The sequence below is a fragment of the Oryctolagus cuniculus genome, chromosome 5, assembly GCF_964237555.1.
Source record: "Oryctolagus cuniculus chromosome 5, mOryCun1.1, whole genome shotgun sequence".
Lineage (NCBI taxonomy): Eukaryota > Metazoa > Chordata > Mammalia > Lagomorpha > Leporidae > Oryctolagus > Oryctolagus cuniculus.
Window position 1 is genome coordinate 117,252,010 of NC_091436.1, and position 21,691 is coordinate 117,273,700.

General features: G+C 42.8%; 2 protein-coding genes across 7 annotated transcripts in view; one reads left to right on the forward strand and one right to left on the reverse strand.

Moving 5' to 3' along the window:
- The window catches only part of TMEM14A (transmembrane protein 14A), a 68,096-nt gene that overhangs the window by 17,989 nt on the left and 28,416 nt on the right, over positions 1 to 21,691 (reverse strand). The window contains exons 5-6 of one of the 6 annotated variants that reach the window (XM_070074001.1): positions 20,397 to 20,530; positions 17,546 to 17,806 (exon numbers count right to left, since the gene is read on the reverse strand). The exons of 3 other annotated variants lie outside the window; for them this stretch is intronic. In XM_070074001.1, the coding sequence (XP_069930102.1) occupies positions 20,446 to 20,530 (85 nt within the window). In that variant the 3' untranslated portion in view covers positions 17,546 to 17,806; positions 20,397 to 20,445. Of the gene's footprint in view, positions 1 to 17,545; positions 20,531 to 21,691 lie in introns of those variants that run through there. 2 more of the 6 variants (XM_070074000.1, XM_008263050.4) reach the window with 2 other exon arrangements.
- Positions 3,550 to 18,341, forward strand: LOC100353174 (glutathione S-transferase 3). The gene is made up of 4 exons (XM_008263048.4): positions 3,550 to 3,740; positions 10,250 to 10,348; positions 15,783 to 15,834; positions 18,088 to 18,341. Exons 2-4 carry the CDS (start codon positions 10,262 to 10,264, stop codon positions 18,339 to 18,341), a joined length of 393 nt encoding a protein of 130 aa, XP_008261270.2. The 5' UTR covers positions 3,550 to 3,740; positions 10,250 to 10,261.

The following is a 21,691-nucleotide window of genomic DNA, read 5'->3' on the forward strand; positions in this document are numbered from 1 at the left end:
AGGGTTGCATCTAAGTTCCTTAAGTTTATGGAGCCCGAAAACACCCAGGAGAGCAGCATCTTTTTGCACCAGACACCTGCTCACACTGGATACTACCAAGACACCCTCGTTCCCATCTAATCTCAAGGTGACAGTCTTTGCAGGTGACTGCTTCATCCCCTTCATTAATGCCACAGGTCTTTCAAACATGGAACTGTAGATTGGGAGAATGGGTAGTGTTCTGGGGGTGTCTCAAACCACTGGCCTAGGCACTGTACCCAGCCTTTTTTTTTAACTTTTATTTAATGAATATAAATTTCCAAAGTACAGCTTATGGATTACAATGGCTTCCCCCCGCCCCCAATGACTTCCCTCCCACCCACAACGCTCCCCTTTCTTGCTCCTTCTCCCCTTCCATTCACATTGAGATTCATTTTCATTTCTCTTATATACAGAAGATCAGTTTAGTATATATTAAGTAAAGATTTCAACAGTTTGCACCCACATAGAAACACAAAGTGAAAAATACTGTTTGAGTACTAGTTATAGCATTAAATAAAAAATGTACAGCACATTAAGGACCGAGATCCTACATGAGGAGTAAGTGCACAGTGACTCCTGTTGTTGACTTTACCAATTGACACTCTTGTTTATGGCATCAGTAATCTCCCTATGCACCAGTCATGAGTTTCCAAGGCTATGGAAGCCTTTTGAGTTCACCGACTCTTATCATATTTAGACAAGGTCATAGTCAAAGTGGAAGTTCTCTCCTCCCTTCAGAGAAAGGTACCTCCTTCTTTGATGACCTGTTCTTTCCACTGGGATCTCACTCGTGGAGATCTTTCATTTAGGTTTTGTTTTGTTTGTTTGTTTTTTTGCCAGAGTGTCTTGGCTTTCCATGCCTGAAATACTCTCATGGGCTTTTCAGCCAATCCGAATGTCCTAAGGGCTGATTCTGAGGCCAGAGTGCTGTTTAGGACATCCACCACTCTATGAGTCTGCTGTGTATCCCGCTTCCCATGTTGGATCATTCTCTCCCTTTTTTGTTCTATCGGTTAGTATTTTCAGACACTAGTCTTGTTTATGTGATCCCTTTGGTTCTTAGTCCTATCATTATGATCAATTGTGAATAGAAATTGATCACTGGGACTAGCGAGATGGCATTGGTACATGCCACCTTGATGGGATTGAATTGGAATCCCCTGGTATGTTTCTAACTCTACCATTTGGGGCAAGTCAGCTTGAGCATGTCCCGAATTATACATCCCTTCCCTCTCTTATTCCCACTCTTATATTTAACAGGGATCACTTTTCAGTTAAGTTTCAACACTTAAGAATAACTGTGTATTAATTACAGAATTAAACCAATAGTATTAAGTAGAACAGACAAAAAAAATACTAAGAGGGATAACATATTAAGTTGTTCATCAACAGTCAGAGCAAGGGCAGATCAAGTCGCTGTTTCTCATAGTGTCCTTTTCACTTTAACAGGTTTCCTTTTTGGTGCTCGGTTAGTTGTCGCCGATCAGGGAGAACATATGATATTTGTCCCTTTGGGACTGGCTTATTTCACTCAGCATGATGTGTTCCCGATTCCTCCATTTTGTTGCAAATGACCGGATTTCATTGTTTTTGACTGCTGTATAGTATTCTAAAGAGTACATATCCCATAATTTCTTTATCCAGTCTACCGTTGATGGGCATTTAGGTTGATTCCAGGTCTTAGCTATTGTGAATTGAGCTGCAATAAACATGGAGGTGCAGACCGCTTTTTTGTTTGCCAATTTAAATTCCTTTGGGTAAATTCCAAGGAGTGGTATGGCTGGGTCGAACGGTAGGGTTATCTTCAGGTTTCTGAGGAATCTCCAGACTGACTTCCATAGTGGCTTGACCAGTTTGCATTCCCACCAACAGTGGGTTAGTGTCCCTTTCTCCCCACATCCTTGCCAGCATCTGTTCTTGGTAGATTTCTGTATGTGAGCCATTCTAACCAGGGTGAGGTGAAACCTCATTATGGTTTTGATTTGCATTTCCCTGATTGCTAATGACCTTGAACATTTTTTCATGTGCCTGTTGGCCATTTGGATTTCCTCTTTTGAAAAATGTCTATTGAGGTCCTTGGCCTATCTCTTAAGTGGGTTGTTTGTTTTGTTGTTGTGGAGTTTCTTTTTGTGGAGTTTCTTGATCTCTTTGTAGACTCTGGTTATTAATCCTTTATCTGTAGCATAGTTTGTAAATATTTTTTCCAATTCTTGTACCCAGACTTTTATATTCAATGCTTTTACAGCATTGCGTTTTTGTAAATAGCAATGCAAAGGTTTCCTGTACTCTCAGATACTGTAATACATAGCATAATTCTGGCATTTCCTAATCTGCTTCCTCTAGAATATGATGGAAATCATAGGAGGGAATAGAATGTTATCTCCACCACTTGGGTGTCTAGATGGCCTTCCTTCCCTCTCCAATTCCTATTTCTTTTTTTTTTTTTTTTTTTTTTGGAAATTGTTTTTTCTTTTTTTTTTTTATTTTTTTATTTTTTTTTATTTTTTATTTTTTTTTTTGACAGGCAGAGTGGACTGTGAGAGAGAGAGAGACAGAGAGAAAGGTCTTCCTTTGCCGTTGGTTCACCCTCCAATGGCCACCGCGGCCGGCACGCTGCTGCCGGCGAACCGCGCTGATCCAATGGCAGGAGCCAGGAGCCAGGTGCTTTTCCTGGTCTCCCATGGGGTGCAGGGCCCAAGCACCTGGGCCATCCTCCACTGCACTCCCTGGCCATAGCAGAGAGCTGGCCTGGAAGAGGGGCAACCGGGACAGAACCCGGCGCCCCGACCGGGACTAGAACCCGGTGTGCCGGCGCCGCAAGGCGGAGGATTAGCCTAGTGAGCCGCGGCGCCGGCCCCTATTTCTTTTTTAATATTTTATTTTTATTTATTTGGAAGGCAGAGTTAGAGAGAGAGAGGAAGATACACAAGAGAAGGGAGAGAGAGAGAGAGAGAGAGAGAGGTCTTCCATCCACTGGTTCACTCCCTAAGTGGCCACAACAGCCAGGGCTGTGCCAGGCCAAAGCTTCATCCAGGTCTCCCACATGGGTTTCAGTGCCCAAGGACTTGGGTCATCTTCCACCAATTTCCCAGGTGCATTAGCAGGAAGCAGGATCAGAAGTGGAGCAGCTGAGACATGAACCAGCACCCAAATGGGATGCCAGCATGGTAGGCAGTAGTTTAACCCCTTATGCCATAATGTGGACCCTCCAGTTCCTATTTCTAATTCTGGATGGCCAGGTTCTTCACCAGTTCTTTGGGATCATTTATTTATAGCATGAATTGGATTAAAGATAGAAGCAAATTCTTTAGCCTTTCTCCTAAAGAGAAATGGGGCTGGACTTAGTGACTCACTTTAAACTAACAGAATATTATGACATCAACACTATGTGACTTTTGAAGCTAGCACAGAATAAGCCTGACAGCTCCTGCTTTGGTCACAAAACACTCTCTTCATGCACCAGGGACCCAGTCATAATGTTACTTAGGAATACAAGTAACAAAGGCCATGGGTAGGCACCTTAGTCAAGAGCCCAGCACTGAGGTCCTAGCCCACAGTCAGTATCAAATGTCAATCATGGGAGGAACCCTCTGGAACACCCAGCCCACTTGAGTCTTCAGTTGACTCCTGTCCTAGTCAAAATCTGACTAGCATTTCAAGAAAGACCCAAGGCAAGAACCACTCAGCTGAGTCCTTCCCAATTCCCAAGCTACAAAACTGTAAGCAAATTAAATAATTGTTTTTAGTGTTATTTGTTATGCAGTAACAGATAACCAGAATATGCAACATATGTTAGGCATATCTAACCTCAAAGTCCAGGCTTTTTTAATGCCAAAGTTTTGTCTGTTTTGATACTCAGTGAGTTTAAAATTAACTGGGAGAGCCATGGGTATAGGCAAATATGATGAGGAAATACAACATATGCAACCCTTGGTTGTCTCTAAATATCATTCCATCCCAAAGGTTTGACATGCTATATGTGAGTTAAATGTTGCTTGTGTCTCTTTCAAAGAGGAGTAGGTTTTTGGTTCTTGAAAGAGAAGAAAGATACTTAAAGGACTGATTTGAAAAACAATATAATTGTCCTACCCTACTCTAGGTAGACTAAGGACTGAAGTATGCCAGGACCACAGTAATACAGGAGTGGCAGGAGGATGACCAGGGAAGCAAACAAGTGGTGTGCACACTCCTTTCTTCAAACAATGTTTAGGGAAGAGATAGTTAGGCAGAAAGGGAAACCCTGGAGAAAGTATAGAGAAAACCCAACTGATGAATGAGTGGAATCTATTTCTCATGTGCAGACACTGGTAGATGCCATTATAAACAACCTGCTTTCCAGATCCAAGGAAGAATTGAATCATCAAGATTTTGCTAGTGCAACACCATTGTTGTGCCTGAGTGAGTGCAAACAGTGGAGTACCACACATTGATAAAATTTGACAGTCCTTTATGGCCAGTGGTGGAGAGCAGGCTCATGCCCTAAAGAACTCTAGACCCCAAAGCTCAAAGCAACAGGGTTAATAAAGACAAAAATCACAAGGAGGGGAGGGGGAATACATGGTTGCTAGAATTGAGGGAAATACATGGTTACTAGGGTCAAGCTGACCTAAGGCCTATGTGAAACCAGTATCAATTACAATCTTGACAATAGACAAATTACAATCTTAACATTAATCCAGGTATTTTAAGCTTGAGTAATCATGCTAGGGCATTTCTGTGTTCTGCCAAGTGGGATGCAGTGTACTGTAGTGTCTAAGTTCTAGACCATAGTTAGTTCTAGACCATAGTCTCTTAGTGGTGGGTACTTTCTCAGGACGGAGCCTCGCGTGCTCTAAAATGGAGTCTCTACTGTTAAGGTGTCACATCATCATGACATACCGAAACAGCATTTTTTGGCAGTCTGTGTTCTGCTCTTTTTTATCAATTTCTTCCTCTGTTTCTCCCTCCACATGAAAAAATGTGGCTGATGCATGATCCTTGAGAATTTGTTTCAGTTCCAATCACACAGAGCTGCCTCATAGTCTCAGTGCTAAAATGAAGACTGACTTGAATTCTTCCAGTGATTCAACAGACTTGAGTCATCAATCAGTCAGGGCTAGGAGGTGGGGTTATGTAGTACAATCATGATCAGCAGGAGCCCACCACTTCTTGTGCAGGAGGTGGGGGGAGATGGAGCAGTTCTCAAAGAAGGAGAATCACTGCAGACAGGGAATGTGCTCCAAAGTTGTCTACTTGGTAAAATGTCTCCAAAATTACAAACACTCAATAAACCATAGCTATTATAATAAAAATGTTTATTATGGTTCTTAGATCAATTACCAGAAAAGTCTGCATTTGGTCTGGAGTACCTCAAAGACATTCGTGTGACAAAAGAACCTTTTTTGCCAGTGTCCCAGACTGACTGACCACATGATCTCATTTCATGTTGGGGTCTATACTGAAAACATCACCATCAAAACTGACCCAGTAATACTCATGAAACACAATCAAGTGGGCCAGCAGAGTCATAAACAACAAACAAACAAAAAAAAACAATTACCTACCAGCACAAACTCCTCCACAGGGAGAAGGCTTTGGCCTAATTCGTAACAACAACTGCTGGTTATTGGATATTTACTCGCTCCCTGTCACTTGAAAGTCCATTGAGAATTTTATTCCATTTAATATTCACAATAGTGCTATGGGGCTAAGTGTGATAATTCCCATCCACAATATGGAGAAAATTAAATTCAAGGCTTAAGTAACCTCTTAATGAATAAACAGCCAGCTGGGAGTCAAATCCAGAGCTGTCAGTTGAACTTAACATTCTTTGTGGAAGCACATAGTACTGCCTGACCATGGCTCTCTGGCAGCTGCAAGGCACAATTCCTCACAGCCTTTCTTCTCCAGCTGACCCCATGTGCCACTTCAGTCTACTCCACCATGTCTTTTATTCCATCTCTGGAGAGGGCACTTATTATTTTGTCTGTCTAGTTATCCCCTTCCCTACACTTCCCTCACAAAAAAGACAGCCATGCCTCTCTCCTCTCCTTCTCTCCCTTTTCCATCCCAGTGACTCCCAAAGAAACTTCAGTGTTCTACCCTAACTTCATTCCTTCCCTTCTTCAGAGATGACCAGACCCTAAGGAGTAGGCTCTAGATCCCAGCTGAGAGTTGGCTACTTGGCCTGTAGTTTTGAATTTGGAATCAATGGATTCAGCCAAGCCTCCCTCCAGTTGCTGTAGCTCTAGTATATTATCCTTAGGAGCTGCTCACTGATCATGATTGCCATGTGGAAGGAAATGACCAGAAAGGAGCAGAGATGAAGAACAAAGATGGGTAGAGTTCTGCAGGATGCCAGCCTCTGTCCTTATTTTCATGATAAATTTTGTGACTGAAAACCAAAACGTAGTAGGCAACTAACTACACTGCCATGCTGATGAGAGCAGGGTTCAGTTTTGTCTCCTCACTGCTGTATCTGTAGTGCCAAGCATGGTGCCTGGTAATAGAAGATTATGACAAACAGCTATTGGATGAGTGATGAAAAATTTTATTCACACATCCATTTTTTCTTCCTTCCTTTTATTACATAGGAAGACATCTGGCTCAATTAGTATACTCTATTACTCAAACACTCTTGATTGTTAATTAGACTATTCATGATCCACCCATGTAACCATCCATCCACAAACTAGCCCACCAACAACAGAGGTTCTCCAATGAGCTAAGTATTTTTAGGAACTGAAGTTAAAAGAATATGATCCCTTTTGAGAAAGTGAAGCTTATCAAGTTCTTTATGGTCCCATATCTTTATGCTCTCCTGTGTCTCTGCTTCTATGACAACCAATGTCATGGTAACCAGAAGACCCAGAACTGTCATAGCCCCGTGATGTAACTGCTTGGTGCTGTGTAACTATTTAATATAAGCCCATAAAAGAAACTGGGGACATGGTTTGGCACAGATCCTCTTGTATAGCTTGGCAGCCACCCTGAACAAGAGGTATTTCCTGTATCTATTTGCTTCCCACTGTGAACATAAAGAGGTATGAACATGAACAAGGCCCCACAGCTGTTCTTTGGCCTATCAAAATCTGGATGTAATCTCCCAAGAGCTGAGCTCCTGCATTACGGTCACCAAGGAACTTCCAGCCTGGGTGGAGGGACAGGCCTCTAAAAGATAATTGTTATTTTCCAGGTCGTCCTGCCTAGGGCACAGTTGGTTGGCAACACCAGCTATTTCTCTAGCTGTAACCCCATCTCACGGATTTTAGCTCCTTTTCTGAGGCTCCACAAAAGCTCCCATTCTGGTCCTTCTATAGTTGCCCACAGTTGTATGGACTTCTTCCACAGGACAGCTCCCATACCTGTACACTATCAGATGGCTTATGGATCAGTCAGGGTTCTCTAGGAAATGAGAACCAACAGGTTATGTATAGACAGATGTATCAGGAGTTTGGTTATAGGAATTAGCTCACATGGTTATGGAGCTTGATAAATCCCACGACCTGCCACCTTCAGGATGGAGAACCAGGAAAGTTGGTGGTGCAATGCAAAGTATGAAGGCTTTTGAATCAGCAGGGATTATCATGTAAATCCAAGCCCAAAGCCAAAAGCCCCAAACTAGAAGCACCAATGTCCAAGGTCCAGAGGAGATAGATGTTTCAGCTTAAGCAGAGACAGTTAATATGTACTTCCTCCACCTTTTTGTTCTACTTGGGCACTCAATACATTGGGATATATGAGCCCACATGGGGAGGATTATTCTCCTTGCTCAATCTGCTGATTGAGCAAATACTAATCCCCTCCAAAGACACTCTCACAGACACACCTGGAAATGTATTACCAATTTTCTGTGTACCCCTTGGCTCAGTCAACTGGATACATAAAAGTAGGTATGAGAACTTGGCTGTTCCACTTGGCCCTAGTAAGCAGAGATAGCTTTTCTGTTCAAGGATATATCTCTCCTGCTGCTCAGAGCTTGGCAGCCTCCCCACCTGCTTGTTCCTTGGATCCTAGGAGAGGCTTGAGATCTTGACTTCCTCCCAATCTCTCTCCTGCCCCCACTACTGTCTCTCCAGTTATCCCACTGCAAAGATGGTGGTTCCAGCTCTTTTCAATTTCCTCTTCCAAGAGCTGCTTCCCATACCTCTTCCCATGGACAAGGACTATTTCCCATCATCCATCATTCACTGAAGCCTAAACATATTGCACATTTCACCTCAATTGAAATCCTCAGCTGGGTCCAGCATTGTGGCGTAGCAGTTAAAGCCACCACCTGCAAAGCTGACATCCTATATGGGCACCAGTTGGAGTCCCAGATGTTCCTCTTCCAATCCAGATCACTGATAATGTGCCTGGGAAAGCAATGGAAGATGGCTGAAGTGCTTGGGTTCCTGCACCCATGTAGGAGACCGAGAAGAAACTCCTGCCCCTGGCTTTGGCCTGGCCCAGCCTGGTTATTACAGCCATCTGGGGAGTGAACCAGTGGTTGGAAGATCTCTTTCTTTCTCTCTGTTTCTCCCTATCTCTAACTGTTTCATAACATGTTAGGAAAGTGGAAAGACTTTCAAATTAATTAATTAATTAATTAATTTTTAAAAATCCTCAACCTGCAAGATTTGTGTTATTATCTGCTATAATTTGAAGAAGATTTGTCTCCCCCAAAAGTCATGTTGAAAGTTGATTTCCATTGAGGCAATTACCTTTAAGAGGTAATTAGCGGCCGGCGTCGCGGCTCACTAGGCTAATCCTCCGCCTAGCGGCGCCGGCACACCGGGTTCTAGTCCCGGTCGGGGCGCCGGAGTCTGTCCCGGTTGCCCCTCTTCCAGGCCAGCTCTCTGCTGTGGCCAGGGAGTGCAGTGGAGGATGGCCCAAGTGCTTGGGCCCTGCACCCCATGGGAGACCAGGAAAAGCACCTGGCTCCTGGCTCCTGCCATCGGATCAGCGCGGTGCGCCGGCCGCAGCGCGCCGGCCGCGGCGGCCATTGGAGGGTGAACCAACGGCAAAAGGAAGACCTTTCTCTGTCTCTCTCTCTCTCACTGTCCACTCTGCCTGTCAAAAAAAAAAAAAAAAAAAGAGGTAATTAGGTCATCAAGAGGGGTTCATGCCTTTCTTGGTGGAGTTTGTTCACTCTAGGAGAACAAGTTATCCTTGGCTAATGTCTCCTCTCTTCTCTTCTGCTTGTCCTTCCACATTCCTACCATGCTATGTATGACACAGCACATGTCCTCGCAAGGCTTACATCACTTTGTTTTCATCCTGGTTTTCAAAACAGTGGTATTCTCAATCTATTCTCTATGTACTTTGCTGAGCTCTTCATGGTCCAAGTGCTGGTTCTGGCAGTGAGCCGACTGATGGGCTGCAAAATCGATCAGCTCCCATTTACATGTGAAGGTACTCCTACTCCTAAAACCACCCTCCCCTCCCAACAGCCCCCTCTTCCTTTCTGGACCCTCTTATCCAGGACCTCCAGCTACTTTTGAATATCCAGGTCCTGGGATCTACCAAGCCTATCTTCATATCTCACAAGCATCAGAGGCTATTTTGGGGTGGAGGGGTGGGGATGGGATGAGCTTTAATTTATATATTCTGTCCTATTTTAATGTCTTTAAAATGAGCATGTGTTATGTTTATAAATAAAAATTTTCCATTTCAACAGAATTGTGAAAAGGCAACCTTGGCCTACTTTTGCACTTTCGCTTTAAATCCCAATAAGTCCTTGAGAAGATTCTTGAAACGCTATCTTTAGTATCAGAAGATGTCAGATCAATAAGATTAACTAGAATAGAGAAAAACATCAACCTCCTCTTATCTTGCCAAGTTCCTCCAGTCTGGTCTTGTTCCAACAGGAGGAGGGGGAAGATCTGTCTAGAAAAACACACAAAAAAGATTGGAATGCCCAAACCTTGCATCTGCCTCCAGAAGTAAAGCTGGATAGGTCTGACTCCTGAGTTCCTTCTGTATGGCTGGCTTCCTCACTCTCATCCTCTTTCTATCTTAAAAAAAAATGTATCTGTTATTGGATTTTTTTTAACCTGAAATGTAATGTACCAGTTTGTAAGGATAAACTCCATTTGTGAGATTTGTGAGACAGAACACAAAGCAGGTGGTCTTAGAGCTGAGAAGCTGTTTGGACTTGGAGCCCAAGTTGTGTGTCCACAGCTTTCTGATCAACCTGTGCTGCTCTGTAAGCTGACATTGCTCTTCCTCTGTGCATAAGTCTCAGTCAGTCTCTCTTGTTGATTTTCAGGGATCCTTAAGCATGTCAAGAAAGCCCAAGCCTCACTACTTCAATGGAAGAGGGAGAATGGAAACCGTCCGTTGGCTCTTGGCTGCAGCTGGAGTAGAGGTAAAATGCTGGATTTGCTCATATTATTTTTGTCTGTAAGTCATTGAGCACTTACTTAGGGTAATGCTGCAAAAAACTCTTTATATGATTCCCAAACAAAAAACAGTTTTTGCCATATGCACATTAAATGTGGGCTGGGAGTGGATTAGTGAACAGGTATCTGTTTGCTGATACTATGCTCAACCAAGGTGATGCAAATACTGAAAAAGTACTGGAAAATGTAAAAAAAAATTTTTCAAAAAAATTTTAAATCCATGCAGTTTTTTCATGTGTTTTTCACGTGCTTTTTGAAGACCCTTTGTGCAAATTTCAAAAGATTTTGCACCAAAATAAAATTATCTCTTAATTCATCTCCATGAATTTTTGAAGTAGCCTCAAATAGTGTTTATAATTTGCTACTAAAAATATAACTGTCTTGCACATCAATGAATTTTTAAATAATCAAAAATTACATTCTCAAAACCTTTAAAAGGTAAGTTATTAAAATATATAAACAGCCTTCAAAAAATCTTTGAGTCTGCCTGAACATTAATTGTGGATATAAAAAAATTAGCCTCTTTTGTAACCCATACAGAAATATTTTCTTAGTCACTCTTAAATGGTCTCTTAAATCCAAAGATGAAGGAACAGGGAGTTTCTGCTAGCCTATGACCAGCTCTATTGCAGTTTACATAAAAGTGGCAAGTAACCCTGGTCACTTGATACTCATTGGTATGCTCTATGTTCTATTGAAACCCTGTCAGAAGGAATCGGCTCCTTTGTTCTGTAGAAATGGAGACACCTTACGTGAATGTAGCTTGGAACATGGTTTAGATTTAAGTGCTTTGTGAAATACATACATTTTATATGATCAGGTAGTGTTATTGTAAAGGAAGATCTTTTTAAAAAGTTTACCTTTCTACAAATCCTTTTTTTTTTTTTTTTTTTTTTGACAGGCAGAGTGGACAGTGAGAGAGAGAGAGAAAGGTCTTCCTTTGCTGTTGGTTCACCCTCCAATGGCCGCCGTGGTCGGCGCACCGCACCCAGGTGCTCTCCTGGTCTCCCATGGGGTGCAGGGCCCAAGCACTTGGGCCATCCTCCACTGCACTCCCTGGCCATAGCAGAGAGCTGGCCTGGAAGAGGGGCAACCGGGACAGAATCCGACACCCTGACCGGGACTAGAACCCAGTGTGCCGGCGCCGCAAGGCTGAGGATTAGCCTATTGAGCCACGGCGCCAGCCTTACAAATCCTTTATTTTTCATGTCTTAAATTAAAATTTTGAAGACATGTAAAATACAAAGAATATTGTAATAACATGATGCTATGACATGGAATGAGCAATTTTTAGTAGTTTACAATTGCCTTCAGTCTTTTAAAAAAAAAACCACAGGTAATATATGTTTCTGTTAAATATAAACATTAACAGAGCTAAAATTCAATTGGACCATCACATACATCTCTGCTTTACAAACTGTAACTAGTCAGTCTAACATCTGTAATTTTGCATTCACATCTGTATTCACCAATCTTGGACTCCTGTGCCTTTGGAAATAATTTAGATTAATGTCTCCTTTTGTGTATCATTACATGTTTCCTCTTTGCACTCAATAATGTGTTTCTGAGGTCTATCCGTGTTAAGATGGATAGATGACAAGTGGATAAATGATGAAAGAATGACAGAATGAGAGAGAAAGGAAAGATTTCTTGGGGGGCATTGCATATATTTTAGTATAATTAAAAAAAAAAAAAAGCTTGAACTGACTTCTCCCGCCAACGACTTAATTTTTACAAAATGAGGAAAGGCAAGTTCTCTTCTCTGAGCCACACAAAGCCCCTTCTCAGAACTCCTGATTGCTCAGTTTTTAGACTCAGGTAAGTCAGTACTGCCATAGCTGCCAGGGTCAGGAGAAGACTCTGTCGTCAGTTCCTGCCTTCTGTGCCCGCATTTCCCTTGAGATGTGAGCAACATGAATTTTCACAAGTTCAACAGCCCTGCTGTGTGGAAAATGCAACTTCGCCACAGTGGTTTTGCTTTGCTTATCTCTGGTGCCTCTGCAGCTTCTACCACAGCCACTCACACGGTGAGCCTTTAAGCAAAAGATAAAATTGAAGAAAGCACACCATTTTCCTTTTCTGAAAGTTCAGATAGGAAACCTTTTCTGTGTGCTGTGGTGAAAGTCCATCTAAAACTTGGGGAAATTCCTCAGGTAGTACTGAGTCTGGATAGATGGCATGCTGGTATCCACACCCAGAACTGGGCCACTGAACTGGCTCACCCCCTCCACACCCCATTCCCCATTCCCCAGCCCTGGGGGCTCCCCATTCCTCCCCGTTCCCTTCCCACACTCCCCTCAAGTCTCAGCCTGCGTATGCCCCACTTGGAATTTGGAGTTGGGCTTCACGCTTGAGGCTTTTGGAGCCTGGCCAAATCAGACAGTAAAAGTTACTCTAGAGTTCCTGACGTGAGAAAGTGAAATCATTAACACACCGCTCTCTTCATCACACCTCATAAAACTCAGAAATAACATTTAATTTGGGGGTGGGGGGAGTGCTTCTCTGAAAGCTTTGTTATACCTGGCTTAACCTCCTCGATATTCTCATATTTGGTTCCAACTTTGGAATAAGGCTTCTTCCTGTAATAGTCATGTAAATAAAACTTACACAGGAGCCAAGGTGATAACACCCGAAATGTCGTGGGCTGGGAGATGAGGGAACCCAGCCCTGATGCTCCCAGCATCCAGCTGAGGGACTTGAGGCAAGTCACTTAACCTCACTGTGCTCCCTAAGCATCAGCTGAAAGTTTGGAAAAAAAGAATTCCAATATTATGTCAGTTTGCTGGCCTTTCTTTTCTTTTTTTCTAATGAAAATGAGAGAAAGGGGTGGGGGACAGAGAGACACCTCTATCAACTCTACCTAAACCAAGAAAATTTTATGAAGAATGGAAGGTAATGGAGAGATAGCACTTCATATTACAGATAATTAAACAGACCCAGGGAGAACTTACCTTGCAAAAACAAAGAGCAGGGGGAAGAAACAAGAGAACTTCCCCACCACACACACATACACACTCCCAGTCTACCCCAACATAAAGATTTTTAAATATAGTAAGTGTCCAATTCCTGTCCTCTGAATGCCACATTTCTACTAAGACCTAGCCATAAGAAAAAGAACATGACTGCTAAACACTTGCTTGTTTTTAGCGAAAAGGCTTGAAGAGTGAGATTTTTTTTAATGTATTCATATTTTCTATTTTTTCTACAATGAGTTCTGTAACTTCTGCAAGAATATTGAAAATATTTTAAGTGGGGCCGGCGCCATGGCTCACTTGGATAATCCTCTGCCTGTGGCACCGGCATCCCATATGAGCGCTAGGTTCTAGTCCCGGTTGCTCCTCTTCCAGTCCAGCTCTCTTCTGTGACCCGGGAAGGCAGTGGAGGATGGCCCAAGTGTTTGGGCCCTGCATCAGCACAGGAGACCAGGAGGAAGCACCTGGCTCCTGGCTTCAGATTGGCGCAGCGTGCCGGCCACAGCGGCCATTTGGGGGGTGAACCAACGGAAGGAAGGCCTTTCTCTCTCTCTCACTCACTGTCTCTTATCTATCAAATAAAAAAAAGAAAGAAAGAAAAAAGAAAAGAAAATATTTTAAGTGAATAAAAGAAAGACTTTTTTTACTTATCTTCTTTGCTTTATAAAATTGGCAGCGTTTACAGGCAGGCATTTGGAGTGGCAGTTAAGATGCTGCTTGAGATACCCACATCCCATGTTAGAGGACCTGAGTTCAAGTCCTGGCTCCACTCACGATTCCAGCTCACCACTAATGTGCACCCGGTGAGGTAGCAGGTGATTACTCAAGTAGTGGGATCCCTGCCACCCATGTGGAACACTGGATTGAGTTCTTGGCTCTTGGATTCACCCTGATCCATTTCATGAGTAAACCCACAAATCTCCCTCTGCCTTTTGGATAAAATAAATTCATCAAAAATATTTTTTAAAAGGGGAAAGAGTCAATAATTTATCCTGGGGTTGGCACTGTGGTGCCATGAGTTGAGCTGCCATCTGCAGCACCAGCATCCCATATGAGCACTGGTTCAAGTCCTGGTTGCTTCACTTCTGATCCAGCTCCCTGCTAATGTGCCTAGAAAAGCAGTGGAGGATCGCCCAAACACTGAACACATGTGGGAGACGAAGATGAAGCTCCTGGCTCCTGGCTTTGGCCTGGCCCCGCCCTGGTTGTTGTGGCCATTTGGGGAGTGAACCAGTGAATCGAAGTTCTTTCTTTCTCTCCCTCTCCTCCCACTCTCTGTAACTCTGCCTTACAAATAAATACTTTTTAAATATATATATATATATATGTGTGTGTGTGTGTGTGTGTGCGTATCCTTAGTTTAAAAATAAAATAAAATAAAATTGGCAGAATTCCCTGGAGACATTTAAGGATTGAAGTTAATACTAGCCTTCAGGGTGCAGGAATATGATCTAACATCCTGGTTTAACATTATTTAAGCATGCAGGAATGACAACCAAGGAACCATGTACTGGTATACAAGGGTATTTCTAAAAAGTTAATGGGAAAAAAGGAACTAAAAGATGTTTATATGGTGTAAAATTTTTTTTGAAATTTATGTCATTTTTTTCATCATGCACATTTTCCACAAACTTTTTGAAGTAGGCTTTGCTGTGGTTTGAATAGGATATGGCTCCCAAACTTAGGCAGATGTTAGAAGCATAAATATCACAGTCTCATGTATGGAGCAGGGTGGGTGGAAACTTAATCCACCTGCGGTGTTTAGAAAGAGGCCTCATGGATGGTCCTATGGTCTTTAGGGGTAGTTTCTGCAAGAGGGTTGGTGATCAAAGTCTGGGTCAGGCCCACTACACTCTCTCTGCTTCCTCTTCCACCATGAGGTCCTTCCTCCCTGGATGTCCTGTCATGGTCATCTTCCAGCTTCACCAACGGCCTAACCAACGGCCTGCTGGACTGTGAGCCTCTAAATCACAGTCAAAACGAACCTCCTTCCTTCATAAGTAACTCATTTGGGTATTTAGTTATAGTGAAAAAAAATTGACTGGTTGGGGCTGGCTCTGTGGTATAGCAGGTAAAGTCACCGCCTGCAGTGCCGGCATCCCATATGGGCACCAGTTCGAGTCCTGGTTGTTGCACTTCCAATCCAGCTCTCTGCTATGGCCTGGGAAAGCAGAAGATGGCCCAAGTACCTGGGTCCCTGCATCCATTGTGGGAGACCCAGAAGCAGCTCCTGGCTTCAGATCAGCACTGTTTCAGCCATTGCGGCCATCTGGGGAGTAAGAGGATGGAAGACTCTGTGGTTTAATTGGTGGTTAGTTCTTTTACTTCTATTTAATTCTTTTCCATGAAATCAATAGTAATAATTATTAAAAAAAAGGTTAATAGCAACACACAATAATGTTAGGTGTGTGTTTCTTTCATTTTTTAGTTTGAAGAACAACTTTTTGAAACACGTGAAGAATTTGAGGAGTTAGTCCAAGGTGAGATACAAGCCTTGTTACTCATGATGTTGCATTAGACCAAAGAATGAAACGCTCTATTATTATGGCTCTCTCGCTCTCTCACACTCTCTCTCTCTCCTGCATACTCATACACACACACACACACACACACACACACATACACATTTGATGTATTGAGAGGCAGAGAGAGGCAGAGACAGAAAGGGAGCTCCCATCTGCTGGTTCAATCCCTAAATGCCTGCAATAGCCAATGGATGAAACAGGCCAAAGCTGGGGCAGAAACTCAATCCACAACTCCCAGATGGGTGACAGGGACACAATTACCTGAGCCATCACCTGCTGCCTCTCAAGGTGCACATTAGAAGGAAGCTGAAGTTGAAAACACAGCCAGGACTCAAACCCAGGAACTCCAATATGGGATACAGGTGTCCCAATTGTCATGTTATCTGCTACATCAAATGCCCATCCCACATGCATATTTTAAGTAAAAGCAGTGAAAATTACACAGACAACATGTAAGGAAGGCAGCACTTAAATCCCCCAAGCAAGAGCCCCACCACCAAGATTCTAGGGTATAATGATTCCAGCCTCTTCCTTTAATTTCCCCAGCCCCAGGGATGATATCTACTTCCTACAGTTGCTACCTTCATGATACCACACTGTTCCTTTCAGGAACAGTGCCTTTCAGGCCCGGATAACTTCTTCATATTCAATTTTCTATGCTAAGATAACTGATGTAGTTCAGTCTTCCAGTTAGATCCTGAGACAATGAAGAGAATTGGCTCAACTTTAGGTGTTAACGACAAGGCCAGCCTTACTGTTACCTTTCTGAGGCCCAGATAAAGACAGACTGACACAGAGGGAGACAGACCATCCAGCATCCTTTTTTTTTTTTTTTTTTTTTTTTTTTTATTTTTTGACAGGCAGAGTGGACAGTGAGAGAGAGAGAGAGAGAGAGAAAGGTCTTCCTTTTGCCGTTGGTTCACCCTCCAATGGCCGCCGTGGCCAGCGCACTGTGGCCTGCGCACCGCGCTGATCCGATGGCAGGAGCCAGGTGCTTCTCCTGGTCTCCCATGGGGTGCAGGGCCCAAGCACTTGGGCCATCCTCCACTGCACTCCCGGGCCACAGCAGAGAGCTGGCCTGGAAGAGGGGCAACCGGAACAGAATCCGGCACCCCGACCAGGACTAGAACCCAGTGTGCCGGCGCCGCAAGGCAGAGGATTAGCCTATTGAGCCACGGCGCCGGCCCCATCCAGTCTTTTTAATTAAACCACTGCTATTGTTAGTAATGGTTTGAATGTAAGGATTCCTTAAAAGACTGAAAAAGTAAGCCTAAAGAAAGGAATTATCACTGAGATAGGAGATCACTGGGATTCAGCAAGAGAAGAGAAAGGGCATGGCAGGTTCATGTGCAACAATGGTGAGGAATAATGTGTAGAAAGTATGTAGAGGAAAATTTCAAGGAGTGCTTTCAATTCCAGACTGGGATAAATATTTATGCTTATTCTCTTACATACAACAGGGAGTAATGAAAAAGATTTAAACTGAGACTTAAGACTTCAAGAAGACAAACAGGCTGAGCATGTGGGATAGATAAGAAAGGCCCATCTGGAGGCCAAGTTAACCACTTAGGATCTTACTTGGTAGTTCAGCGGTAAAAAGAGTCTAAACTAACAGGTGACCGTAGAAAATCACAGTAAGGAATAAGAAAAGGGGCAGAAGAGAAGCTTTTTTTTTTTTTTTTTGAGATTTTTATTTATTTATTTGACAGGTAGAGTTACAAACAATGAGAGAGACAGAGAGAAAGGTCTTCCTTCCGTTGGTTCAACTCCAGATGGCCGCTACGGCCGGAGCTACGCCGACCTGAAGCCAGGAGCCAGGAGCCAGGAGCTTCTTCCTGGTCTTCCGCGTGGGTGCAGGGGCCCAAGGACTTGGGCCATCCTCCACTGTCTTCCTGGGCCACAGCAGAGAGCTGGACTGAAAGAGGAGCTGCAGGCAAGGAGTAACCTAGTGCACCACCACGCCGGTCCCAGAGAAGCTTCTGTATCTGTATTTTTTTATCTTCCAGAGTACTAACATTGTGTCTTACATACCACACCTTTTTAATACAAGTGAATACACAAAAATTTATTTTTCTTAGTCTCTAAAAGCATTTTGATAAATGTTATTTTATTACATAACCCGATTTTGTAGAACCTTTAGAGTTAAATAAAACTTAGTTACTGCTATCAAAGACAACAAATAATCCAACTTTTGTTTGTGATTTTAAGGTGGAAATCTGATGTACGAGCAAGTGCCCATGGTTGACATTGATGGAATGCATATGGTGGAAACCAGAGCTATCCTGAGATACATAGCAGCAAAACACAACTTGTATGGCAGGATCCTGCAGGAGCAAGCCTGGTCCAAACAGTGCTTCTTATGCAGAAGAGAACTAAGACTTTTAGGCTCATTAGCAGCCATATGCAGTGGAGTTCTTGATAGAGTCACCGAAAATTCATTTAAGTTATTATTATTAAAATAATGAATACATATCAAAAGGGAGGAAACAATATAATAATCCCAAGGTACATGGTTGCCTTCAATAAGTATGAATTTGTGACCAGTTTCCTTAATTTTCTGTAAATTTTTTGTATTTTGCTGTCATTAAAAGAAAACCAGCCACTTTCTCATGAACCTGTGCTTGCCTCCACTAGGAAGCAGTAGCATAGCACCCAGGAATAAATCACAACTCTGACTCAAAGTTTTGTGGGAAGGTAGTCTCTCCCTGGGAAACTGATTCTGGAAGTGGCTACTGGAAACCACCTCATTCGTCTCTGGTCACACCTGATGTAACTCCCAGCCTCTCAGACATCAGCTGATTCTCACATGCACACACCAGTGCTTCTGCAATAAGCAGACCAGTCTACAAACTGCCAAAATCGTCTTAGGTCACCTAGAGTTTAAAACAGCAACTGTAAATTGTAAATTAGTGCACAAAAGTAGAAAACTGTGAGTTGGTAAACAACAAATAGTTCATTTTTATTAAATGTTTTAAGTAAAATTGTCATTGATTATGCATTGTTTTATTCAAAATGCATTTATATTTAAAAACTGTTTTTACAAATTTAATGCAGTTAGAAATTTTTAATCTTATATTTTCAAGTCTCAACTGTAAGTTTTCTCATGTTTTCTAGTAGCTTCTGCCAACTTCCTATTGATTGCAACCCTGCAGTATAGCTTAATGTGTTCTTCTTTCTATTTTTATAAATTTGTAGTTGGAGTTAGAGGTGCTGGTGGTTTTGCAAGACCACTTCATGAGTGTTGGTGGATTCCTCTATCAGGAAGCACAGAATGCCTGCCTGTCTATGCTTTGTGATATTGATGGTCTTTGGTGTTCAGTGCTAACATTCCTTCAGCATTTATCATCAAAAATACTGTATCTATAAGACTTCATCCACCACTGCTTAGTTGAAACTACAATTTCCTATAAGAAAGGTAGGATTGATGTTTGGTTTTCTTTGTTTTCCAAGTAATGAGCTGATTCACTTGCATCCTTCAACAGTGACTGACTAGTTCTTGTTATTGATTTAATATTACTATGAAGTCACAATTTAAACATCTTTGGTGTGTTTCTGTTCATTTAATTGTTATTCTTATTTGTGCTAAAATTATCCTACTTTGGTCTGTGGCAGTCAAGTGGCTCCCAGGAATTTTTTATATTATTCTACTGGCCTCATCCCTTCCTGATCATCTAAAGTAACATGATGATCCAGATCAGTCCTCTGCATCTCTTGCTCCAGCCCTGAACTCAGCCCTGTCTCTAATGAGCTGAGTTCCTCAGAGCTGCGTTAATGCCAAGTGGTTCTTAAGCAGACCTTTCACAGAACTAATGTTTATACATTAAAAGTGAATTAATAATTTACTTATAGTGCTTTCATTGGTATGCTACAACAAAACCTCGTATGTGTTAGACACTTTGCATTTTAAAATTCTTTGGACTTCATAATCCCATAAGAATGCTCAGAATGGCACACTTCTGGTTATCTATTGCTACTCAATATTCTCCCCCACAGTTCTGTGAGTTGACAGGACTCCGCGGAGGGGTTCTCTCTGAGTGTCTCAGGCAGTGCTTTGCTTGTCTGTCTGGCACTTGGGTTGGAAGGGCTGGAACCTGTGAGTCTGGCTGGGCCTCTGTCTCTTTGCATGTGGCTAGCTTGGGTTTCCACACAGCATGAGCTTTGCTGTATGGGTGGATTCCTACATAGCGCCTGGCTGCCCTTAGAGCAAGAATTCCAAGACCAGGCAGAAACTGCAAGACTTCTTGTGACCTAGCCGTGGAACTCCAAGAACTTTTCTTTCCACATTCTATGTCAAGATGTCCCCATGGCCCACTCAGACTCAAGGGCAGAATGAAAACAACTCCCTATGCAAGGAGTAGCAAAGAATTTGAGACAATTGAGACACATTGCTATCCAAGGTCGAATCTAAAGGAACTATGGTTCAAAAAATTCAGAGACTCACCATTTACCAGGACAGAGGTTTCCAGTGCCCACACCAGCAGTCTTTTCACTATGAAATGGTTAGACACAGGACTCACCTTTCCACACAAGTAGAGAGGGAACTTGTAGAGTGAGTCTTGTGCCTTTTTAAGTTGCTCTCCTGACTGTGTCCGAGAACCTTCCATCCAGATGCAGACATTTTAGGCCATCCAGGGGTCCTTGGTACATTTTCCTTCCGTGCATCAGCATGCATAGATGATCTCACTGTTATTTCCACATTTCAGTATGATCTCTGCCCAATTTACTACTTTGAAACTATTTTAATACTTTGTGTACAACTATTTTATTAGCATTAGTATTAAATAACTGATATATACATATTGATAACTGCTGACATACTTTGAGAATTTTCCTACCTCCCAGGTTGAGTTTTATTAATACCCAAAGGTAACAGGAGACTGACAGAAATGCTTGGCTTCAGCACATGTTGTCATGTGCCATGTTCCATGACAACACCGGAAAACCTCAATGAGAGGCCTGATAACCAGGCGGGTAAAATTGAAACACCACTTAAAACATTTCTCTGGGCTCTAAGGTGATACTCCCTTTATCTGAAGCTCTCTTATCACCTTTGCTCTAGGATTGACATGTACGTGGAAGGCTTGAAGGACCTGAGTGACATGATTATGTACCTTCCACTCTCTCTGCCTGAAGAGAAGGAGAGGGATCTTGAACACATCCTCCAAAGAGCCACTACACGATTCCTCCCTGTCTAAGAGAAGGTAAGCAACAGGCGTCTGCCCCACTTCCTGTCTTGGGTCATGGGGAAGAAAAACAAACTAAACTAAAAGTAGATAAGAATATTACTGGTGGGTGAAAGATGCCCCAAAGCCTCTGCGAAAGCTCTCACTTCTTCCCTCACTTAACATTTATAAAACAAACCCACTCTCCCTCTTTCCTCTTGGGTCTTCTGGATCTTATTATTATTTTTTTGTAAAAGCTTTGTTTTTTAAAAAATTTTATTTATTTGAAAAGAGTGACAGAGAGAGAGGGACAGACAGCCAGAAAGCGAGCTTCCATCCGCTGGTTCACTCCCCAGATGGTTGCAACAAGTCAGGGCTGGGTCAGGAACTCCAAGAACATTTCTTTCCACATTCCATGTCAAGTATGTGCCCAAGGTCCACTCAGACTCAGGGCTGAAGCCAGGAGTGAGGAGTTTCATCCAGGTCTCCCGTGGGGGTGCAGCGGTCCAACTACTTGGGCCATCCTATGTTGTTTTTCCCAGGCCATTAGCAGACAGCTGGATCAGAAATGGCGCCGCCAGGACACAAACCAGTACCCATATGGGATATCAGTGTCACAGGTGGCGGCTTTACCTGCTATGCCACAACAC